This window comes from Dipodomys spectabilis, unplaced genomic scaffold (assembly GCF_019054845.1).
Source record: "Dipodomys spectabilis isolate Male_0828 unplaced genomic scaffold, ASM1905484v1 ptg000024l, whole genome shotgun sequence".
NCBI lineage: Eukaryota > Metazoa > Chordata > Mammalia > Rodentia > Heteromyidae > Dipodomys > Dipodomys spectabilis.
In genome coordinates this window covers 5,295,694-5,314,440 of record NW_024870701.1, presented here as the reverse complement: position 1 = coordinate 5,314,440, position 18,747 = coordinate 5,295,694, and the positions used below count along the sequence as shown (strand labels likewise).

Here is an 18,747-nt window from a genome sequence, read left to right as displayed (position 1 = left end):
CCCCCAAGAGAGCTGACTGTATCCTTAGTATCCCAGGTCCATTTGGAACAGATGCTCACACAGCCACCCTGTCACATTTGCCAGAAGTGTATTAGATCAAACAGGACTTGCATGCACTTTTTCTAGTGGAAGTTCTTTCTTTGTATCTTAGGGTAGAAGGGTTAAAATACAAGATGTTCTGGGGTTTGTTTTCTTTTCCTCATGGCCACAACCTCTGGCTCTTACAGTACAGAACTCGGCAGGAGCTTCCTTTGTTTATTTAAGAGGGATGTGAGCACAAATGTCTGGAGCCCCACAGACCTTACATTCCAAAGTTAGGGGCCTGCTGCAGCTGGGCCAGCTGCTATCTCGCCCCGGGTGCCCTCTCCTTCCTCACCAGTGTTCTGCCTGCAGTGTAGGCCCTAGACTCCTTCCGGTGTACAACAGGGCACTGGCCTCTGTCCTGTCTCCGGTGATCTGCATGAGCTTAGTGTCACGTTTGATCTTGTGAATGGTAAGGCATTTTCTTCAGGGAGCAGCAATTGGCTCTGTTGCTGCTGCTGGCCCATCCAGGTGGGGGATGGTGTCTTTCTTTCCCTGTGCACCTTGTAGACACCTAAAATATTACAGCAGGGCTATGGGTAACAGAACCTGTTCCTCAGATACTTAGCTGCTTCATCTGTTTACCAAATCCCTGTTGTTTTGTTGCTTGTGTATTTATAGTCGGTGTCTCCCATTCAAAGCAGGGTGGGGGACACATGGTCCTTGTGGCCGTATGAAGTCCTCAAAATTATTTGGTACATGACAGGGTGGACTTGTACACTATATGGCTCATTGGCTGTCCACAGCTGTCTGCCCGTAGTCATAATTTTGTATGGCCCTTATTGTAAATACCCAAGTGGCTGTTGGCATAAAAAAAGTTTCTCACCTCTGCTAGAGCACGAGGCCTCGTGCCAGCAAGGTACAGAAATGATTATAAGCTGGGCCTTTAGCGCCACAGAGACCTTAATTCAAATTCTATTTTTGCCATTTACCAGCTGGTAATAGGATATTCACTGTGTACCTTTATTTGCTTACTTGCACAGTAACAGTACAGGTGCTCCTGAGTTACAATGGGTTCTGTCCTGATGAACCCATCATAAATTGAAAACTCCATGAGTTAAAAATGCACATAGTCTACAGAAGGTCAAATCTTGGCTTAGCGTTTTTGTTTTTGTTGTGTGTGTGTGTGTGTGTGTGTGTGTGTGTGTGTGTGTGTGTGTGTGTGTGTGTGTGTATGTGCACGCGCGCGCGTACTCATGCTGCTACCAGGAATTGAACTGAGGGCCTCAAGCTCTTGAGATCAGAACTTTTACCTGTAGCTGGTATTCTACCACTTAAACCATAGTTGCAGGTTATTTTTTTTTGCTGGTTAATTGGAGATAAGAGCCTCATGGACTTTTCTGCTTGAGCTGTCTTCAAACCTTGATCCTCAGATCTCAGCCTGCTGAGTTGCTAGGATTACAGGCATGAGCCATCGGCTCCTGGTAGTCCAAGCCTATCTGGAATGTGCTCAAAATACACGTATTAGCTTACAGTCTAGCAGAATCATCAAGTGTTGAGTATATTGTGTGATTTTTAAACATACTGTGTGAGAGTGAAAAGCACAATGGATTAGGGTATGGCTGTCACACCATCTTCAAGTTTGAAGTTTGAAGTTTTTTGTTGTTGTTCATGGGGATTGAACGCTATGCCTGGGTGCAGTCCCTCAGCTCTTCAGCTCAAGGCAAACTTCTGGTTTTCTGGTGTTTTTTTTTGGAGATGAGGGTTTCATGGACTTTCCTGCTGGGGCTGGCTTTGAACTGTAATCCTCAGATCTCAGTCTCCTGAGTAGCTAGGATTACAGGTGTGAGCCACCAGCGCCCAGCTCTTTTTTTAAAAAAATTTTTTATTTTATTGTAAAGATGCTGTTCAGAGGGACTATAGTTACATGAGTACGGTAATGAGTACATTTCTTTTCTTCTTTTTTTTTTTTTGGGTCAGGTCGTGGGGCCTGAACTCTGGGCGTGGGCGCTGTCCCTCAGCTCTTCAGCTCAAGGCTAGCACTCTATCACTTGAGCCACAGTGCCACTTCTGGCTTTTTTCTTTTTTGCTTATGTGGTGCTGAGGAATCAAACCCAGGGCCTCAGGCATGCAAGGCAAGCGCTCTACCACTGAGCCACCTTCCCAGCCCCAATGAGTACATTTCTTATCAAGCATTGTTACCCCCTCCTTTGATGTTCTCCCACTATGCCTTCCCTTCCCTACTTCCCTTACTCCTCCCCACCTCCCCCAAAGTTGTAAAGTTCGTTTTCAATATAGCGTCTTGTGGGTATCATTGTTGCAGTAGGTCATCCTGTGCCTGTGTTTCAAGTTTGAAATCTTTAGTTGAACTGTTGTGAAGTCACAGACCATCAACAATCAGGCTTCTTGTACAGATTTTAAAAGATGAAGCATGGAACCTGGTTTGTTGTCAGCACTCACTAAATGTTCACTGTAAGGCTAATTGTAAATCCCAGAACTTTATAAGGAGCTATAAATATCAGTTGAACAACTTGATCCACTGAGTAAGGTTTGAAGACCTTATTGCATCCTAAAAACTTTGAAATGCTAGGCCTGTGTCAGATTTTGGAGCACTGGTCCCTGCCAATAAAACCAACAAAGCCATGTCTTGAAAGGCACTATTTTAGGAGCACAGTTCATTAAGCTCCTTGGGATGATTGTCTTCTATCCTGATGTCATGGATTTACTTTTCTTTGTTTGTTTCCTTTTCTTTCTTTCTGTATTCTTTTTTTGCTGGTCGTGGGCCTGAACTCGGCCTAGGCGCTGTGCCTCAGCTCTTCACCTCCAGGCTAGCACTCTACCGCTTAGCCATAGCACCACTTCCAGCTTTTTCTGCTTATGTGGTGCTGAAGAATCGAACCCAGGGCCTCAGGCATGCAAAGCAAGCACTCTACCACTGAGCCACCTTCCCAGCCCCTCTTTCTTGTTTTCTCTCTTTTTCTTGTCCTGGGGCTTGAACTGTCCTGAGCTTGTTTACTCAAGGCTAGCCCTCTACCACTTGAGCCACAGCTCTACTGGAGTTTTGGTGATTAATTGTCTCACAGACTTATTTGCCAGGGTTGGCTTTGAACCACAATCTTCAGATCTCAGCCTTCTGAGTAGCTAGGATTACAGGCACCCTTTGATTCACTTATTTGTATTCATTATTAGGGTAGCTTTGGGATTGGCTGCCTATCTAACTGATGGAAGAAGCCAGTTACCACAGTGTGAGGTGCTCTGTGTGAGACAGGGATTTTGCTTTTCTTGTAGAGAATATGATCCTAGAAAAAGCAGTTCCTGGTGTGATCACAGTTGAATTAAAGAAATATGTCTTTCAGAAGTCTTTGAAGAGTCCTGGAACAGAATTCCAGCAATGCCAGGTTAATGATTGAAGTTAGCAGGTGGCCACCCAGCTGAAGCTCTAGGATTTATTGTTTTTAATTTATTACTTTTAAGTGTTTGGTTCATCCTCTTTTTCTTGTGATTTCATTGTACTCTGATATAGTGGAGTAAATAGGATATGTAAAATATTACTGGTCTATGTAAAATGACCACCTTTGAAGAAAATCAGATCTGTTCTTTTCTCTAAGGTGTTGCAAGGTTTCTGTCATTTCCAGTTCTGGGGTCCGTTACGTTGGATAGTTGGCACAATATGGGGGCAGTGGGTTGGATGGCTTTATCAGCCTCTGTCACTCTTCTTTCAGTGGCTATACCGATCACATCTCAGTGGGGTCATCAGGAATACTTTGCCATACTCAGCCAGCCTCTGGGGTGGGGGTAGGTACCTCATAGGGACCAACCCTTCCAGCTGGGTCTTTTGAAACAGACAGTTGAAAAGGCATTATGACTTTTCCTTCTCTTTGCAGATCTGATGTTTCCACGTGGCTTCCTGCTTCAGTGGTGTTTGTGGGTGTAATCTATGCTGGGTCCAGAGCCTTGTCCAGATTGGTAAGTGTTAGGGGTTTGAGAAATGATCCCTCTGTCTTCTTCCCCTTTGTGGGACAAGTGGTGGGGGAGGGCAATCAGCTTTAATAAAGGAAAATACATTAGAGAACAAGTTTGGGGCCTGGGCCAATCTAGGACAGTCCAAATAATTACATTATTGAGAATGCTAAAAATACTTAGTTATTTCCAGGGTTGGGTGGCTTACACTTGTAATTCTAGTTACTCAAGAAGTTTTGATCCAGAGGATCACAGTTCAGAGCCATTTGGTGTAGAAAAGCCCATGGCACTCCACCACCAATTAACTAGCAAAAAGCAGGACTGATGTATGGTTGAAGTAGTAGAGTGCCAGCAGAGCAAGCAAGCCCATTGAGAACAAGGCTGAGTTCAAAGCTGGTAATGCTGAAAAAAATTTATTTTGCCATAGAAAGGGAATCCATTAAAACCACCATTGGCAGAGGTACTTAAAAAAAAAAACAAGAACAGCCAGGTGCTGGTGGCTTACGCCTGTAATCCTACCTACTCAGGAGGCTGAGATCTGAGGATCATGGTTCAAAGCTAGCCCAGGCAAGAAAGTCCGTGACTCTTTTCTTTTTTTTTTTTTTTGGGGGGGGGGGGGTCCGGTCGTGGGTCCTGAACTCTGGGCCTGTGCGCTGTCCCTCAGCTCGTCAGCTCAACGCTAGCGCTCTACCACTTGAGCCACAATGCCACTTCCAGCTTTTTTCTTTTTGCTTATGTGGTGCTGAGGAATTGAACCCAGGGCCTCATGCATGCAAGGCAAGCGCTCTACCACTGAGCCACCTTCCCAGCTCCAAGTCCGTGACTCTTATCTCCAATAAACCACCAGCAAACCAGAAGTGGTGCTATGGCTCAAGCAGTAGAGCGCTCACCTTGAGCTGAAGAGCACAGGGAAAGCACCCAGGCCCAGAGTTCAAGCCCCACAACTGACAAAAAGTAAATAAAATAAGAAAATCAAGAACAGCATTAATTTCCCCCCCTTTTTTATACTGTGACTGATAACTATTTTTCTCTCTCAGAAAATGTACTATATTCTGACTTTTAGAAAAATGTGGAAATTACAAAATAATTTAGTCCTTATATTGTTTGTTATGTTAGTCCCTGAGGTCTCAGATACAAAAATAATAATAAAAAAAACCCAACAAATACAGTCTGCCTAAACTGGCTAACAATGTTATTGTTACAACAACTCCAAGATTGCAAAATAGAGGGCAAGAATGTATTTTGAAATTAAATCATCCTTTTCCTTTCATGATTCATAAGCTTGAGAAGATGGGATGTGTACTGGAAGGGGGAGAAACTTCCTGGGTGGCTTCGGAACTGACCCAAAGCTCATGTTGTTGCTCAGCTCTTTGTGGCTTGCACTGGCTTTCTGCTTAGTCCCTACTGCCCCTTCTGAGTTCCTCCAGGCTGGTGAATGTTGTCCCACTTTACACCATTCTGCCAGCAGAGGGCGCTCCTTCTCCTGCATCAGCGTATAGGATTGCGGAAAAACAATGTGTTGCTCAAAGTCTTGTTCTGCAGAGTTAATGGGTACCAGAATTTTGAAGGTTCACTAAGTCATGTATTATGCTTATATTAATATTTATTATTTGTATAGTGCTTTTTCAGAAGTTTCCTTTTATGTGTTTTTCAAAATCACTGGACAAGTCAGGGGGAGGTGACAGTCACTAGACAGAGGCAGAAATGTATACTGGTGTAGAAAGTCTTATTTACTTGCATCTAGTGCCAAAACTGGGGTTTGAACTGAGGGCCTCAGGCTTTTGCTTGGCTTTTTCCATTACAGCTGGCACTGTACCATTTTGAACCACACTTCCACTCTAGTTTTTTTTTTTTGCTGGCTTATTGGAGATAAGAGTCTCAAGGTTTGTCTGCTCATGCTGGCTTCAAACTACAATCCTCACATCTCAGCCTTCTGAGCGGCTAGTGCCTAACTTCACTCTTTACCTTTGGCCTCTGTCCAGATTGGTTTCTTTAGGACCAATGCATATGGATTTTTGAATGAGCCCAAGGTATGTATATAGTAGTTGTATATTAGGTCTATTTGTAGAACTGAGAACAACTTAAGGGAGGTATTACTTATTTTAGCTCATAGTCTCAGAGATTTCAGTCCTCCATCCTTGGTTCTGTTGATTCAGGTCCACGGTGAGGCCGAACACCATGGTGGTGGGGAATTGTGGAGGTGAAGGCTGTTCGTTTCATGGTGGGCAGAACCATAAAGTAAGGAAGAAACTAGAGACCAGCTATGACCTTCAGTGGCATTTTCCCAATGAATTATTTCCTTCAGTGAGGCCCCTCACTTCTGGAAGTTTCCAGGACCTTCCTGAATAGCACTACTAGCTGGGGACCAAGCACTCAACCCATGAGCCTGTGGGAGAACATTTCATGTTCAAACCTTTAGATTCTTTTGACTGCACGTAATAGAAAACTTACAAAGTAGTCTCAGCCAAATTTGGGAGTTCATATAACTTAAAGAGTATAGAATAGAGGGGCTGGGAAGGTGGCTCAGTGGTAGAGCGCTTGCCTTGCATGCATGAGGCCCTGGGTTTGATTCCTCAGCACCACATAAGCAAAAAGAAAAAAGCCGGAAGTGGCGCTGTGGCTCAAGTGGTAGAGCGCTAGCCTTGAGCTGAAGAGCTGAGGGACAGCACCCAGGCCCAGAGTTCAGGCCCCACAACCGGAAAAAAAAAAAAAAAAAAGAGTATAGAATAGAGACCTACTTCAGTCATGATTTAATCCATAAGTTAAAATGACATAGTTCTGTTCTCTGTCTTTGTCCTGTGTCATAGTCAGGTCAGCCCCTCATGGGTATAGTTGGCTTTGGGCTCATTTCCTCCTAATTTTCTTGTGGAGACGTCTTCCTCATGCTCTTGCATGAGTCCCAGGCTTTGCTTGAATTGGATCATTTGGGGTCAGGGACTATACTGATCTGAAAACTAGGCAGGAGGCTGGGTTCATGTTACTAGGCAACTCCCATCCACTGTAGGTAGACAGGCTTGGAGTACTGATTGGCCTGCTCTGGTCAAACAGGATCCCTACGTGAATCCCAAAGTCTGAGAAGAAAGTGTTGTGGATTCTCAGTGCTGAGCTTCTTACCCAGAGAAGGGGCAGGGATTTGACACCTCTCCAGAGTCTATCACGAGTGTCAGGCAGTTGGAGAGTTCTGTAAACTAGAACAATGCTTCTCAGTGTGATCTCTGGATGTGCCAAAGGGAAATTTGTAGCAGGATGTACCTTAGCCTTTAGTATTAAACACTCAGTTTAGTTCACCTGGCTTTATTTTCACAGCAAGACTTTTTGAAGAAGGAAAGCAGCATATTGATTTATACTCTAAGCAAACATTTGCTTTCCATTCTGATTTGAGCTTTTAATCTCAAGAATCAGCAGTTGAGTGTACTTGGTCTAGAGCATTGCCTTCCTTAACAGGCAAAGAGAAGCTACTCAGTTCAAACACTTTGAACAAAGGGTAACAACCTAAACCCAGTGTACTCAGTTATAGAGGAGGGCTTGTCAGAGACACTGATTGATTTTCAGTAAAAGAACTCAACCCAGCATCTTTTCTTTGTTTTTGGAATTGTTTCTATGTGGCTGCTTAGACATTCCTAGGGTGGATAAACATGAGGCACTCCTACAGTTTGTGTTGGGTAAAAACTGGCACCAATATGCTGGTGCCAAATCATCAGTTAATGAATCCTTAAGGAATGAGGGCAAATGCTCAGTTAAAAATCTGTGCATACGTTGCTATGTAAAACACTTCATCCAGGTAGCTCTGCTCCACAGAGACAAGGTCTGGAAGTTCTGTTCTGTGCAGCTCCTGAGAGGAAGCTGAGTGAACTCTGCAAAGGCCCTGTGGGAAGAGTTCTTTGTTGATTTTCCCATCTCTCAATTGAATAGCATGCAGAGTTGAGGGAAAGGAGATGATTCTTGTAGCTATCCATTCAGCAAATATTTATTAGGGACCTACTATGTGTGGCGAGCTTAAAAACAAAGAAGACTTGGTTCCTGAAGAACTTAAAAAGGTTAGGGACAGTGAGAGACACCATGGGAACAGCCATCTGTTGTGAGGTATGTGTTGAGCATTTCCTGTTGCCAATCTTTAGTTTCTCTGATTGTGTTGCAGATTGAACTCAGACTTATTCTTGCTGGCCAGGGACCTTACCGTGGGGTCATGCCCTCGACCCTTTTTTTGCTTTAGTTATTTTTCAGTTAAGATCTTGTACTTTTTTTCCCCCGAGCTGGCTTTGGACAGATCCTCTTACTTACATCTCCTGAGCATGGTGAACCAATATGATCTATTTGTTGAGATGAAGTCTTGCTAACTTTTTGACCTGGTTGGCCTAGAACCTCATTACTCCCTATTTCCATCTCCTGGGTAGCTGGGATTATGGGCGTGTGTCACCACATCTGGCCTCCGATAAATCTTTTAAAATGATCTGTATTAGCTTACATTAACTGTACAAGGGGGAGTTTCAGTGTGATATTTCCATATGTGCCTGTAATGTATCCTGGTCAATCCCCTATCTATTCCTTTAGCCCCTCTCTGTCTTTGGTTATATTAATTCTTACCCTCGGTTTGCCCCTCACCCCAATACCTACCTCCCACAGAGCCGGCTTTACTTAACTCTTCCTGTTCTGTTTTTGTTCATTTTGTTTATTTGTTTGTTTGTTTTTGCCAGCACTGGTGTTTGAACTCATGGACTTGAGGTAGCTTGGCTGGGGTAAGAATGGTGGCTTTCTAGTTATCTGGCTCCACTGAGGAGTAGAGGGAGATAACTCCCCCCAAATCCTCTAGATGCATGATTTCTTGTACTCATAATTCTGATAAAAATCAGACAGACTCACGTATTTATAAGTTACCCAAAGAGAAGAAGGTGGGATTGATATTCTTTCACAAAAGTTAAAAAGCTGAGCCAGGACTTGTGGTTGCCTAAAGGTCATGCATACCTATGCAGAATGACCCACAGCCCTGGCTGTGGGCAGGGCTGGAGCTTTCCATGGAAAACTGTTGTAAGTCAGTTCTACCACTTGCACAAATAATCAAGTTTTCAATATTCCACTCTGGGAATCAGCCTAGATATCCATCAACACACGAATGGGTAAAGAAAATGTTTTATTAAAAAATCCATGAACCAATTCTCCTAAAAACAGGAAGAAGGCAAGGATGCCCACTCTCAACACGTCTCTTTAATATAGTTCTGGAATCATTAACCAGAGCCATAAGGCAAGAAAAAGACATTAAAGGGATCCGCATAGGGAAGGAAGAAGTTAAACTATCCCTTTTTGCAGATGACATGATATTATACCTCAGTGATCCCCAAAACTCCACCCCCAAACTCTTAGAACTTATAAACCACTTTGGCAAAGTGGCAGGATACAAAATTAACCCACAAAAATCAGTTGCCTTTTTGTACACCATACAAGCAGAAAGGGTAATCAAATAAACAACCCCATTCACGATAACCTAAAAAAATTAGGAATTAACCTAACCAAAGATGTAAAGGAATTATTTAATGAAAACAATAAAAGCCTAAAGAAAGAAATCATAGAGGACACCAGAAAATGGAGAGATATTCCATGTTCTAATATAGTGAAATGGCCATACTGCCAAAATTTGATACACAAATTCAATGCAATTCCCATTCAAATCCCAGTGACATACTTTACTGAAATAGAGAAAACAATCCAAAAGTTCATATGGAACAACAAAAGGCCTAGAGTAGCCAAAGCAGTTCTAGGCAAAAAACCCCCAACAACATGGAGGGATCACGATACCAGACTTCAAACTCTACTATAGAGCCATAATAATGAAGACAGCTTGGTACTGGCACAAAAACAGACCCGAGAACCAATGGAATAGATTAGAAGATCCAGAAATAAAACCACATGCTTACAGTCAGCTGATATTTGACAAAGGAGCCAAAGACATACAGTGGAAGAAGCACAGCCTCTTCAACTACTGGTGCTGGGAAAACTGGGTGGACCCCAACCTATCACCATGCACTAACATCAATTTAAAATGGATTAAAGACCTTAACATCAAACTTGAAACTCTGAAACTACTGTAGGACAGAGTAGGAGAGACAGTTGAACTTATAGGCACAAGTAGGAATTTCTTGAACAGAGTCCAAGGATCACAACAAATTGGAGAAAGAGTCGACAAATGGGACTACCTTAAAATAAAGTTTTTGCCAGCCAAAGACATAGCAACCAAACTAGAAAGACAGCCAACCAATTGGGAAGAAATATTTACTAGCAATATATCAGACAAGGGGTTAATGTCCAGTATATACAGGGAACTCAAGAAACTAATCCCTCCCAAACCCAACAAACCAATTACTAAATGGGGAAGGGAACTAAAGAGAGACTTCTCAGAAGAAGAGATAAAAATGGCAATGAAACACGTGAGGAAATGTTCACCATCCATGGCTGTAAGGAAAATGCATATAAAGACAACCCTGAGATACCACTTTACCCCAGTCAGAATGGCCTGCATCCCAAATTCAGCCAACGACAAATGCTGGAGGGTATGCGGATTAAGAGGAACCCTATTGCATTGCTGGTGGGAATGTACAACCACTTTGGAAGGCTTTCGGAGGTACGTCAGAAAACTAAATATAGACCTCGCCTATGACCCAGCCATACTACTCCTAGGCATCTACCCTGAACAACAGGAACCAGGATACAAGGACACATGCACCTCCATGTTTATTGCAGCACTGTTCACAACAGCCAAGATATGGAAACAACCCAGGTGCCCAACTGCAGATGAATGGATCCAAAACTTGTGATACCTATATACAATGTAATATTATGCAGCCATTAGAAAGGACAAAATAATGGCATTTGCAGGGAAATGAATGGAACTAGAAAAATAAAATCATTTTGAGTGAGGTAAGCCAAGAGCAAAGAGACAAACGGCACGTGGTCTCCCTGAGATGTGGTTGTTAAATACAAAATGTAAGGAGCTATGACAAAGTAAACAGGACTGGAGAAACAAAGGACCTCCACTCATCTTGTCGACTAAATGACCCCATGCTGCTGACCACATCTATGGCATATAGGTGCACATCTGAGGGAAACTAGGAGGAGGACACAGAATCAGAGGGAAACAGGAGACAGCGTACAACAGAGTGACCCATCAACTGCACTGGACATTGATGAAAACGAGCTGAGCAACTCTAGGGCAGCAATGGGAGGGAGGGAATAAGAGGGGTAGAGGGAACAGCTAACACTAATCAAAAGGAAAGAATGTACATACCACCCAGTTTAGAAGAAATAGTTGTATTGTCAAAGCTCATACAATTCACAAACTCTTTTTTTATTTTTTTATTTTTTTTGGGGTCCGGTCGTGGGGCCTGAACTCTGGGCCTGGGCGCTGTCCCTCAGCTCTTCAGCTCAAGGCTAGCGCTCTACCACTTGAGCCACAGCGCCACTTCCGGCTTTTTTCTTTTTGCTTATGTGGTGCTGAGGAATCGAACCCAGGGCCTTGAGCATGCAAGGCAAGCGCTCTACCGCTGAGCCACCTTCCCAGCCCAGAATTCACAAACTTTATAGACCATGATAATGACAATTTGCCTAATGAAGGTTTGAATGTGTTTGTGACTTTAACTAAGTATCACTATCTCACAATGCTGTGAAATTTGTGAAATTTATGTAATCACTTAGTCACAATAAAAATTATTTAAAAAAAAATCTGTGAGACCCTCTTCTTAATGCATAGCTGAGATTCGGAAGATTGTGGTTCTCGGTCAGCTTGGCCAGAAAAATCTGAGAGACTCTGTCTCGATGGAGGGAAGGTGGACCCAGTAGCATGTGCCTATAATCCCAGCAGGAATATGAACACTGAAAGCAGGCAGATCAAGCCTCAGGCGTGTTCTCCAGGTAGGAATGTTCTCAAAAATAATCAGTGAAAAACAGGGCTGGAGGTGTGGCTCAAAGGTATCAAGCCAGCCTAGTAAGCTCAAGACCCTGAATTCAAATCTAGTATTGACAAAAAAAAGAAAGAAGAAAGGTGATTTTAAGAGGAGAGAAAACCATGAGTTGAATTGTTAATGACAGATAAGTGAAGGTATAAGATTCTTTTAAAAAAGGGAAGAAAGAAGCCTATAATCCTAGCTATTCAGGCAGCTGAGATCTGAGGACCACTCTTCGAAGCCAGCCTGCGCAGGAAAGTCCATTAAGACTCTTATCTCCAGTTAGCTGCCAGAAAACCGTAAGTGGCACTGTGGCTCAAAGTAGTAAAGTGCTAGCTTTGAGCACAAAAGCTCAAGGACAGTGCCTGAGTTCAAGTCCCACAATTGACAAAGAAATAAAAGGGAAGAAAGCAGTTATTGTTGGCTTATACCTACAATCCTAGCTACTGAGGAAGCTGAGATCTGACGATCTTGGTTTGAATCCAGACAAGAAAGTCTGTGAGATTCACCTCCAGTTAACCAGCTCTAGTGATAGAGTTACCAGCCTTGAGCCCAAAAAAAAAAAAAAAAAAAAAAAGATGCTCAGGGACAACATCCAGGCCCGGAGTTCAAGTCCTCATACCTCTCTCACACACACACATATATTTAATACTCTCTCTCTCTCTCTCTTTCACACATACACACACACACACACACACACACACACACACACACACACACACACTCTGTCTTTCTCTGTCTCACACACACCAAGAAAAAAGGAGAAGTCAAGAATGAACAAAAATGAAACAGTGAGGCAGATTCAACTGCTGAAATAGAGAAGAGTCATAAAGTTACAGAAGTTTAAAAATCAGGGTGAACCTCTATCTATACTCCATGAAAAAGCACTATTGTCTGTACAAGTTTTTGTATTTATATTTACTTATATATATATATATATATATATTTATATTTACTTATTTGTTAAATATTTTTGTGCCAGTCCTAGGGCTTGAACTCAGGACCTGGGATCTGTCCCTGACTTTCTTTTTGTTCCAGGCTAGCACTCTACCATTTCAGCCACTACTCAATTTTGGCTTTTTTGGTAGTTTAGTGGAGATAAAAGTCTCATGACTTTCCTGCCTTGGCTTGGCTTTGAAACACAATTCACAGGTCTCAGTTTCCTGAGTTCCAAGGATTACAGGCATGAGATACCAGTGCCCAGTTATAGTTCTTTATTTTTAAGCAAAAATCAACATTCATGTCTGTGAGATCAAAGAAAATATTTTCATGCTTATTATTCTGTTTTCTCGCAGGCTGTTCCTATGTTTCTCATTTTGCATAATGTAGCTGAAGTTATCGTCTGTGGGTACCAGAAGTGTTTTCGGAAAGAGGTAAATATGCAAAATGCTCGTTTGGCTTCCCTTACTTTAAATTTTAAAGAAGTACTTTACTATTTTTTTGTGCCAATCCCAGGGCTTGAACTCAGGACCTGGGCAATGTCCCTGACTTTTGTGCTCAAGGCTAGCACTCTACTACTTGAGTCACAGATCCACTTCTGGCTTATTTGGTGGTTAGAGATGAGAATCTCACAGACTTTATTGCCTGAGTTGGTTTCAAACCAAATTTTTCAGATCTCAGCCTGCTGAGTAGCTAGGATTACGGTATAAACCAACAGCGCCTGACACTTTTCTTTTGATGGCCTAATGAGTATCTTCTCCTGCTATCAATTTCCAGTCAGGACTGGCAGACAGTGGTCACTCATTTCAGAGAAACCCGCCTTGACCATGATCAGTTGCCCAAATGTGATGTGCCTGTAATGAGGCTTCAGCCCAGGGCTGACTTAGACTCTTACGACACAAAGAGGAATTCGCTGTGGGCCCAGCTCATCCCAAATGCAAGAAAATGCATGGCAGAATTTCCCACAGGGTGCTAGTGCTTGGACCACTCCGAGAGGAATCCGTTTTCTTTCCAGTCCCAGCTCTACCTCATAACCTCTGGAGCAAGTCCTTCACTTTCAGGGTCTCCACTGTGAAAGGCCACAAAAACCATCCAACACATGGAGTGTATAAAGAGTACACACGGGCTGTGCATGGTTAAGTGCTTCTAATCATTCTGCCACATAGTAGATACTCTGTGCCAGCTGTGATTCTTAGTGTGATCAGTGATGGTTTTGATTTGGTATCTTTTTCAAGACTTTGCTTTTTTTTGACATTTGACCATTGGATTTCCTATCATTTTTTTTTTTTTCAACTCAGGGCCTGGGTGCTGTTCCTTGGCTTTTTTTCTCAAGTCTAGTACTCTGTCACTTGGACCACAGCTTTACTTCTGGCTCTTTTTTTTTTTTTTTTGCCAGTCATAAGGCTTTGAACTGAGGGTCTGGGCACTATCTCGAAGCTTCTTTCTTTCTTTCTTTTTTAATTTTTGCTTAAGTCTAGTGCTCTACCACTTGAGCCACAGCACCACTTCTAGCTTTTTCTGAGTAGTTTATTAGAGAGAAGAGTCTCCCGGACTTTTCTGCCTGGGCTGACTTTGAACCACAATCCTCAGATCTCAGCTTTCTGAGTAGGTAGGATTATAGGTATGAGCTACCAGCACCTGGCCTCACTTCTGGTTTTTTACTGGTTAAGTGGAGATAGGGATCTCATGGATTTTCCTGCTTGGGCTGGCCTTGAACTGGCATCCTCACATCTCAGCCTCCTCAGTAGCTAGGATTACAGGCATGAGTCCCTGGTACCTGTCTTTAAGCTTTTGAACTTTTAAACTACAGAGATTTCCGACAGTCACCTCAACCGAATCCATCTTACAAGTGTGCAGGAGATCTGTGGCCTTCCCAGTGCTAAGGCTAGGGCCACACCCAAGCTCTTTTTCTTCACTTACTCTTGGCAGGAGGCTCCCCCAGTCTCCCTTCTCTGTCTTGTGTCGAAAACCATGTCTGCTGTGTCCACTTGTGTCTGTTGGTCTGTGTGTAAACGTGTTGTCCAGAAGGCTGTGTTTACAAAACCAGCCCTCAGATGGGAAGATTGATAGTCTCTTTTGCCCCTGTACCCCGTCCATATGCCCCATCTCATCTACCCCCTGCCCAGCCCCAGGGCTTAGCACTGTACCTTGACCTCTTGTGTCTCTTAGCCATTATCCTGACACTGCTCTGGCCGAAGGGCTCCATCCACACAACTCTTGGTTGGTGATCTGTACCATGTGTCATGCCATTTCCTCTTTTGGAGTCCCTTGTCTCTTTGAGCTTCATGACATCTCCAAGGCTAGTTCTCTTTTCTGACTCAGATTCTTCCCTCACAGCTCCTGGCCTCTTCTTTTTCCTTGGTATGCATCTTCAGTTCTTTTGGGGCTTCATCTCGGAAGCCTCTATCCTCATGCCACCCACTTTCTGGACAGTCAAGGCCAACATCCATGGTACCAGCAACCTTCTGTTCACTGTTGCCTGCAGCCCCGCCCTCTCCAGAACCCCAGCAGAGCCCCCCCCCCTCCCCACCTTCTGCTGTCTTCTGGGTCTCCATGGGCATCCGAATTCCAAGGGATCAAATAGAGCTCAGTGATCATTGCCCAAATTAGAGCTGAGGGGTGGGGCTCCTGCCATTCCTCAGTCTTTCTCCCCCTGCATTCAGTCTGTTCCAGAATCTGCCCCTGCCCTCTACTTCCACTGCTAGGGGAGGTTTTTTTTTGCCTCCCCCTCCCCTGCCTGATACTATGGCTTGAACTCTGGGCCTGGACGCTGTTACTGAGCTTTTATGCTCAAAGCTAGCATCCTATCACTTGAACTATAGCTCTACTTCCAGCATTTGGTGGTTAATTGGAGATGAGAGTCTCATGGACTTTTCTTCCCAGGCTGGCTTTGAACTACAATCCTCAGATCTCAGCCTCCTGAGTAGCTAGGATTAGTGGCATGAGTTATGGGGGTCCAGGCTATGGGTGTTTTTCTGTCTGTGTCTTAAGGCCAGCTGGGCAAGGCATAGGAGTAAGACCTTGGGCTTTAAGCCCCCTGGAAAATCAGGTGTAGCTTTGTTGTTTTTGGTGAGGCGGTCCTATGGCATAGGCGGGGGGTGGGGGAGTTGGGGGGGTGAGGTGGGGGTGAGGGGGTGGGGGGTTGGGGATGGAGCCTCTTCATATTTCTCCATGTAGTTAGGGAATTAAATTCCCTGGCTCCTCAATGAAGATGGCAATTTTCTTTCATATTCTGCTTACCACCCAATGATGCAGTTTCCATATTGCATCAGTTTTAGGTCCCTGGGTTGTGTGTGTGTGTGTGTGTGTGTTTGTGTGTGTGTTTGTGTGTGGAGGTGTGTGCTCATGCCAGTCATGGGGCTTGAATTCAGAGCCTAGGTGCTGTCTCTAAGCTCTTTTGCTCAAGGCTACCACTCTACCACTTGAGCCACAGCTACACTTCTGGCTTGTATGGTGATTAATTGGAGATGAATCTCACACCTTCCTGCCTACACTTTGAACCATGTTTTAAAGATCTCAGCCTCCTGAGTTGCTAGGATTACAATCATGAGTTTAAAAGGACATCCCTTTAATCTCTACCCTCTCTGTTCCTACTTCTATTAGACTGTCAAAATTTTGGTTATATTTGGGTCAGAAACTTTCATAAACACATTGTGCTAAGTGTGGTCATTGCTAAAAATGATGCAATAATTCAGTTAAGAGTCCAACCATGTATGTGCCTTTGTCCTCATTAATTATCCTGTGGTGGGTGGGGCAGGTGGGACGGCCGTGGGGGGAGGGGGCAACTCTTGCCACCAGGGGGCAGTACAACTGTGGTTGCCTTCCTAGGCTCTAGATTGGGGTTTGGTCAAAGATCAGAGATGAAAGATCCTAAAAATACAGCCAGAGCCTACACAAATAGAATGCATTTATTTAATAATGCAGTCTTAGACATTGCAAAACACTTGAAAACTTAAGCTAGCTTTCATGTCAAACCTTGTATGTTTTTTTTTTTTTTTTGTCGGTCATGGGGCTTGAACTCTGGGCCTGGGCGCTGTCCCTCAGCTCTTCAGCTCAAGGCGAGCGCTCTACCACTTGAGCTACAGCGCCACTTCCGGTTTTCTGGTGGTTTATTGGAGATAGGAGTCTCACAGTCTCTCCTGCCCGGGCTGGCTTTGAACCGTGATCCTCAGATCTCAGCCTCCTGAGTAGCTAGGATTACAGGCGTGAGCCACCAGCGCCCGGCTAAACCTTGTATGTTTTTGTGGTCAACTCTTTACTTCTAAGCAGTATGTGTGTACACACATTATCTGAACCAGTGGATAAAATGGGAGTTGATTCTTGACTAGGAAAATGGCCCTTCTTAAATATCCAGAATGAACCTGCCATATTATCTTTCTTCTTCCTGTATCAAATATAGAAAAAATGGTACTTGTTCCTTTTGTAACTTTCTTCCTCTGGTGCAAAGATTAGTACACTTAAACTGATGAATTAAAAGTTAATAGAGGAAAAGTTCAAAGTAGAATTTCTTCATTTTAAGTTTTAAAGGCCAAGTTTTATTCCCCCAAATGCTGTTCTTTCTCTGTTTTCCAACTTTGGGAATAAAAAATTCCTTTTTTTTTAATGCCAGGTGCTGGTGGCTCATACCTGTAATCCTAGCTACTCAGGAAGCTGAGAGCTGAGAATCTCTGTACAAAACCAGCCCAGGCAGGAAAGTCTGTGAGACTCTTATCTCCAGTAAATCCATTAATCAGGAAATTCTGGAAGTGCAGCTGTGGCTCAAGTGGTAAAGTGCCAGCTTTGAGTGGAAAAGCTAAGGGACATCACTCAGGGCCCAGCAGTGGCACGCATACGAAAAATAATGTCCCTTTTCTTGTTTCTTAATTTTCACATTATAGCAGGTGACTTATAAAGCTGCTCAGAGTCAGAGCTGGGTTAATGAAAGGAATATTTAGAGATAGACCTGGCCACAGTGGTACATGCCTGTGATCCTGCCCTACTAGGGAGGCTGAAGCAGGAGGATCATTTGTAGTTAAAGGCCAGTGTAGGTAACATAGCAAGACCCTATTTCAAAAGTAAGTAAAGAAATAAGTGAAAATAAAGAGACAAACCTAGAACAGAAGTTGAGATAGCACATAAATTTCTTTTCCTACACTGCTTTGATTTCTCTCTGTTTTGAAGACTGGCCCTGACATAATTTTATTTTTCATTGGTAAACATAATTCTAATGGTGAAAATGCTTTGTCGAAGTGACTCAACTCTCAACTGAGTCATCCTTCATTTGGTCCGAGCAGAAAAAGATTCAGTAAATACACACACACGAAAAAGCAGCAAGCTCTGAAACCCCCTAATATATTTCCTCCTAATTTATTTGCCTTGTAATCTAAAGGTTTTATTTTAAAGGTTAAAATGTTTTTATAGACTAATTAGGTTTTTTTTTTCTTTCATACAGAAAACATCTCCTGCAAAGACCTGTAGGTAAGTTAAAAAGAAAAAGCCCACTAAAATAGAATATTTAACCTGACTTTAACTTGGGTTGATAAGCTGGTGAAGAGTTGTACTATGAGGCACGGATAGAGAAATTTATTGTGAGAAGTCGTATTTCCCAATAGCGTGTCTTATTTCAAAAGTTAATTTTTTTTGCAATATTTTCTTCTGAAGAGAAAAACTAATAAAACCAACCCATAGATTTCACCACTGATGTCTCCAAATCCCAGTAAGAGCTAGCAGTTGTGAGGGAGAACAAAAAGGAAAATCTAGATATTTACTTAAAATATTCACGTGTGCAGTTTTTTGGCCTTGTATGTTTTTTCCATGGAGGTAAAAGACAAGCCTGTGAGTCCCTGAATTGTGGTCTGGGGCCACAGAAAAGTGATGCTGTAGGCAACAGTGCCTCAGTTTCTCGGTAGAATATGAT

At 43.2% G+C, this 18,747-nt stretch overlaps 1 protein-coding gene across 2 annotated transcripts in view; it reads left to right on the top strand.

Moving 5' to 3' along the window:
* The window catches only part of Tmem241 (transmembrane protein 241), a 120,494-nt gene that overhangs the window by 18,338 nt on the left and 83,409 nt on the right, over positions 1-18,747 (top strand). For both annotated transcript variants that reach the window (XM_042675168.1, XM_042675167.1), the window contains exons 4-6: positions 3,906-3,987; positions 13,208-13,285; positions 18,283-18,308. In XM_042675168.1, the coding sequence (XP_042531102.1) occupies positions 3,906-3,987; positions 13,208-13,285; positions 18,283-18,308 (186 nt within the window). The remainder of the gene's footprint in view (positions 1-3,905; positions 3,988-13,207; positions 13,286-18,282; positions 18,309-18,747) is intronic.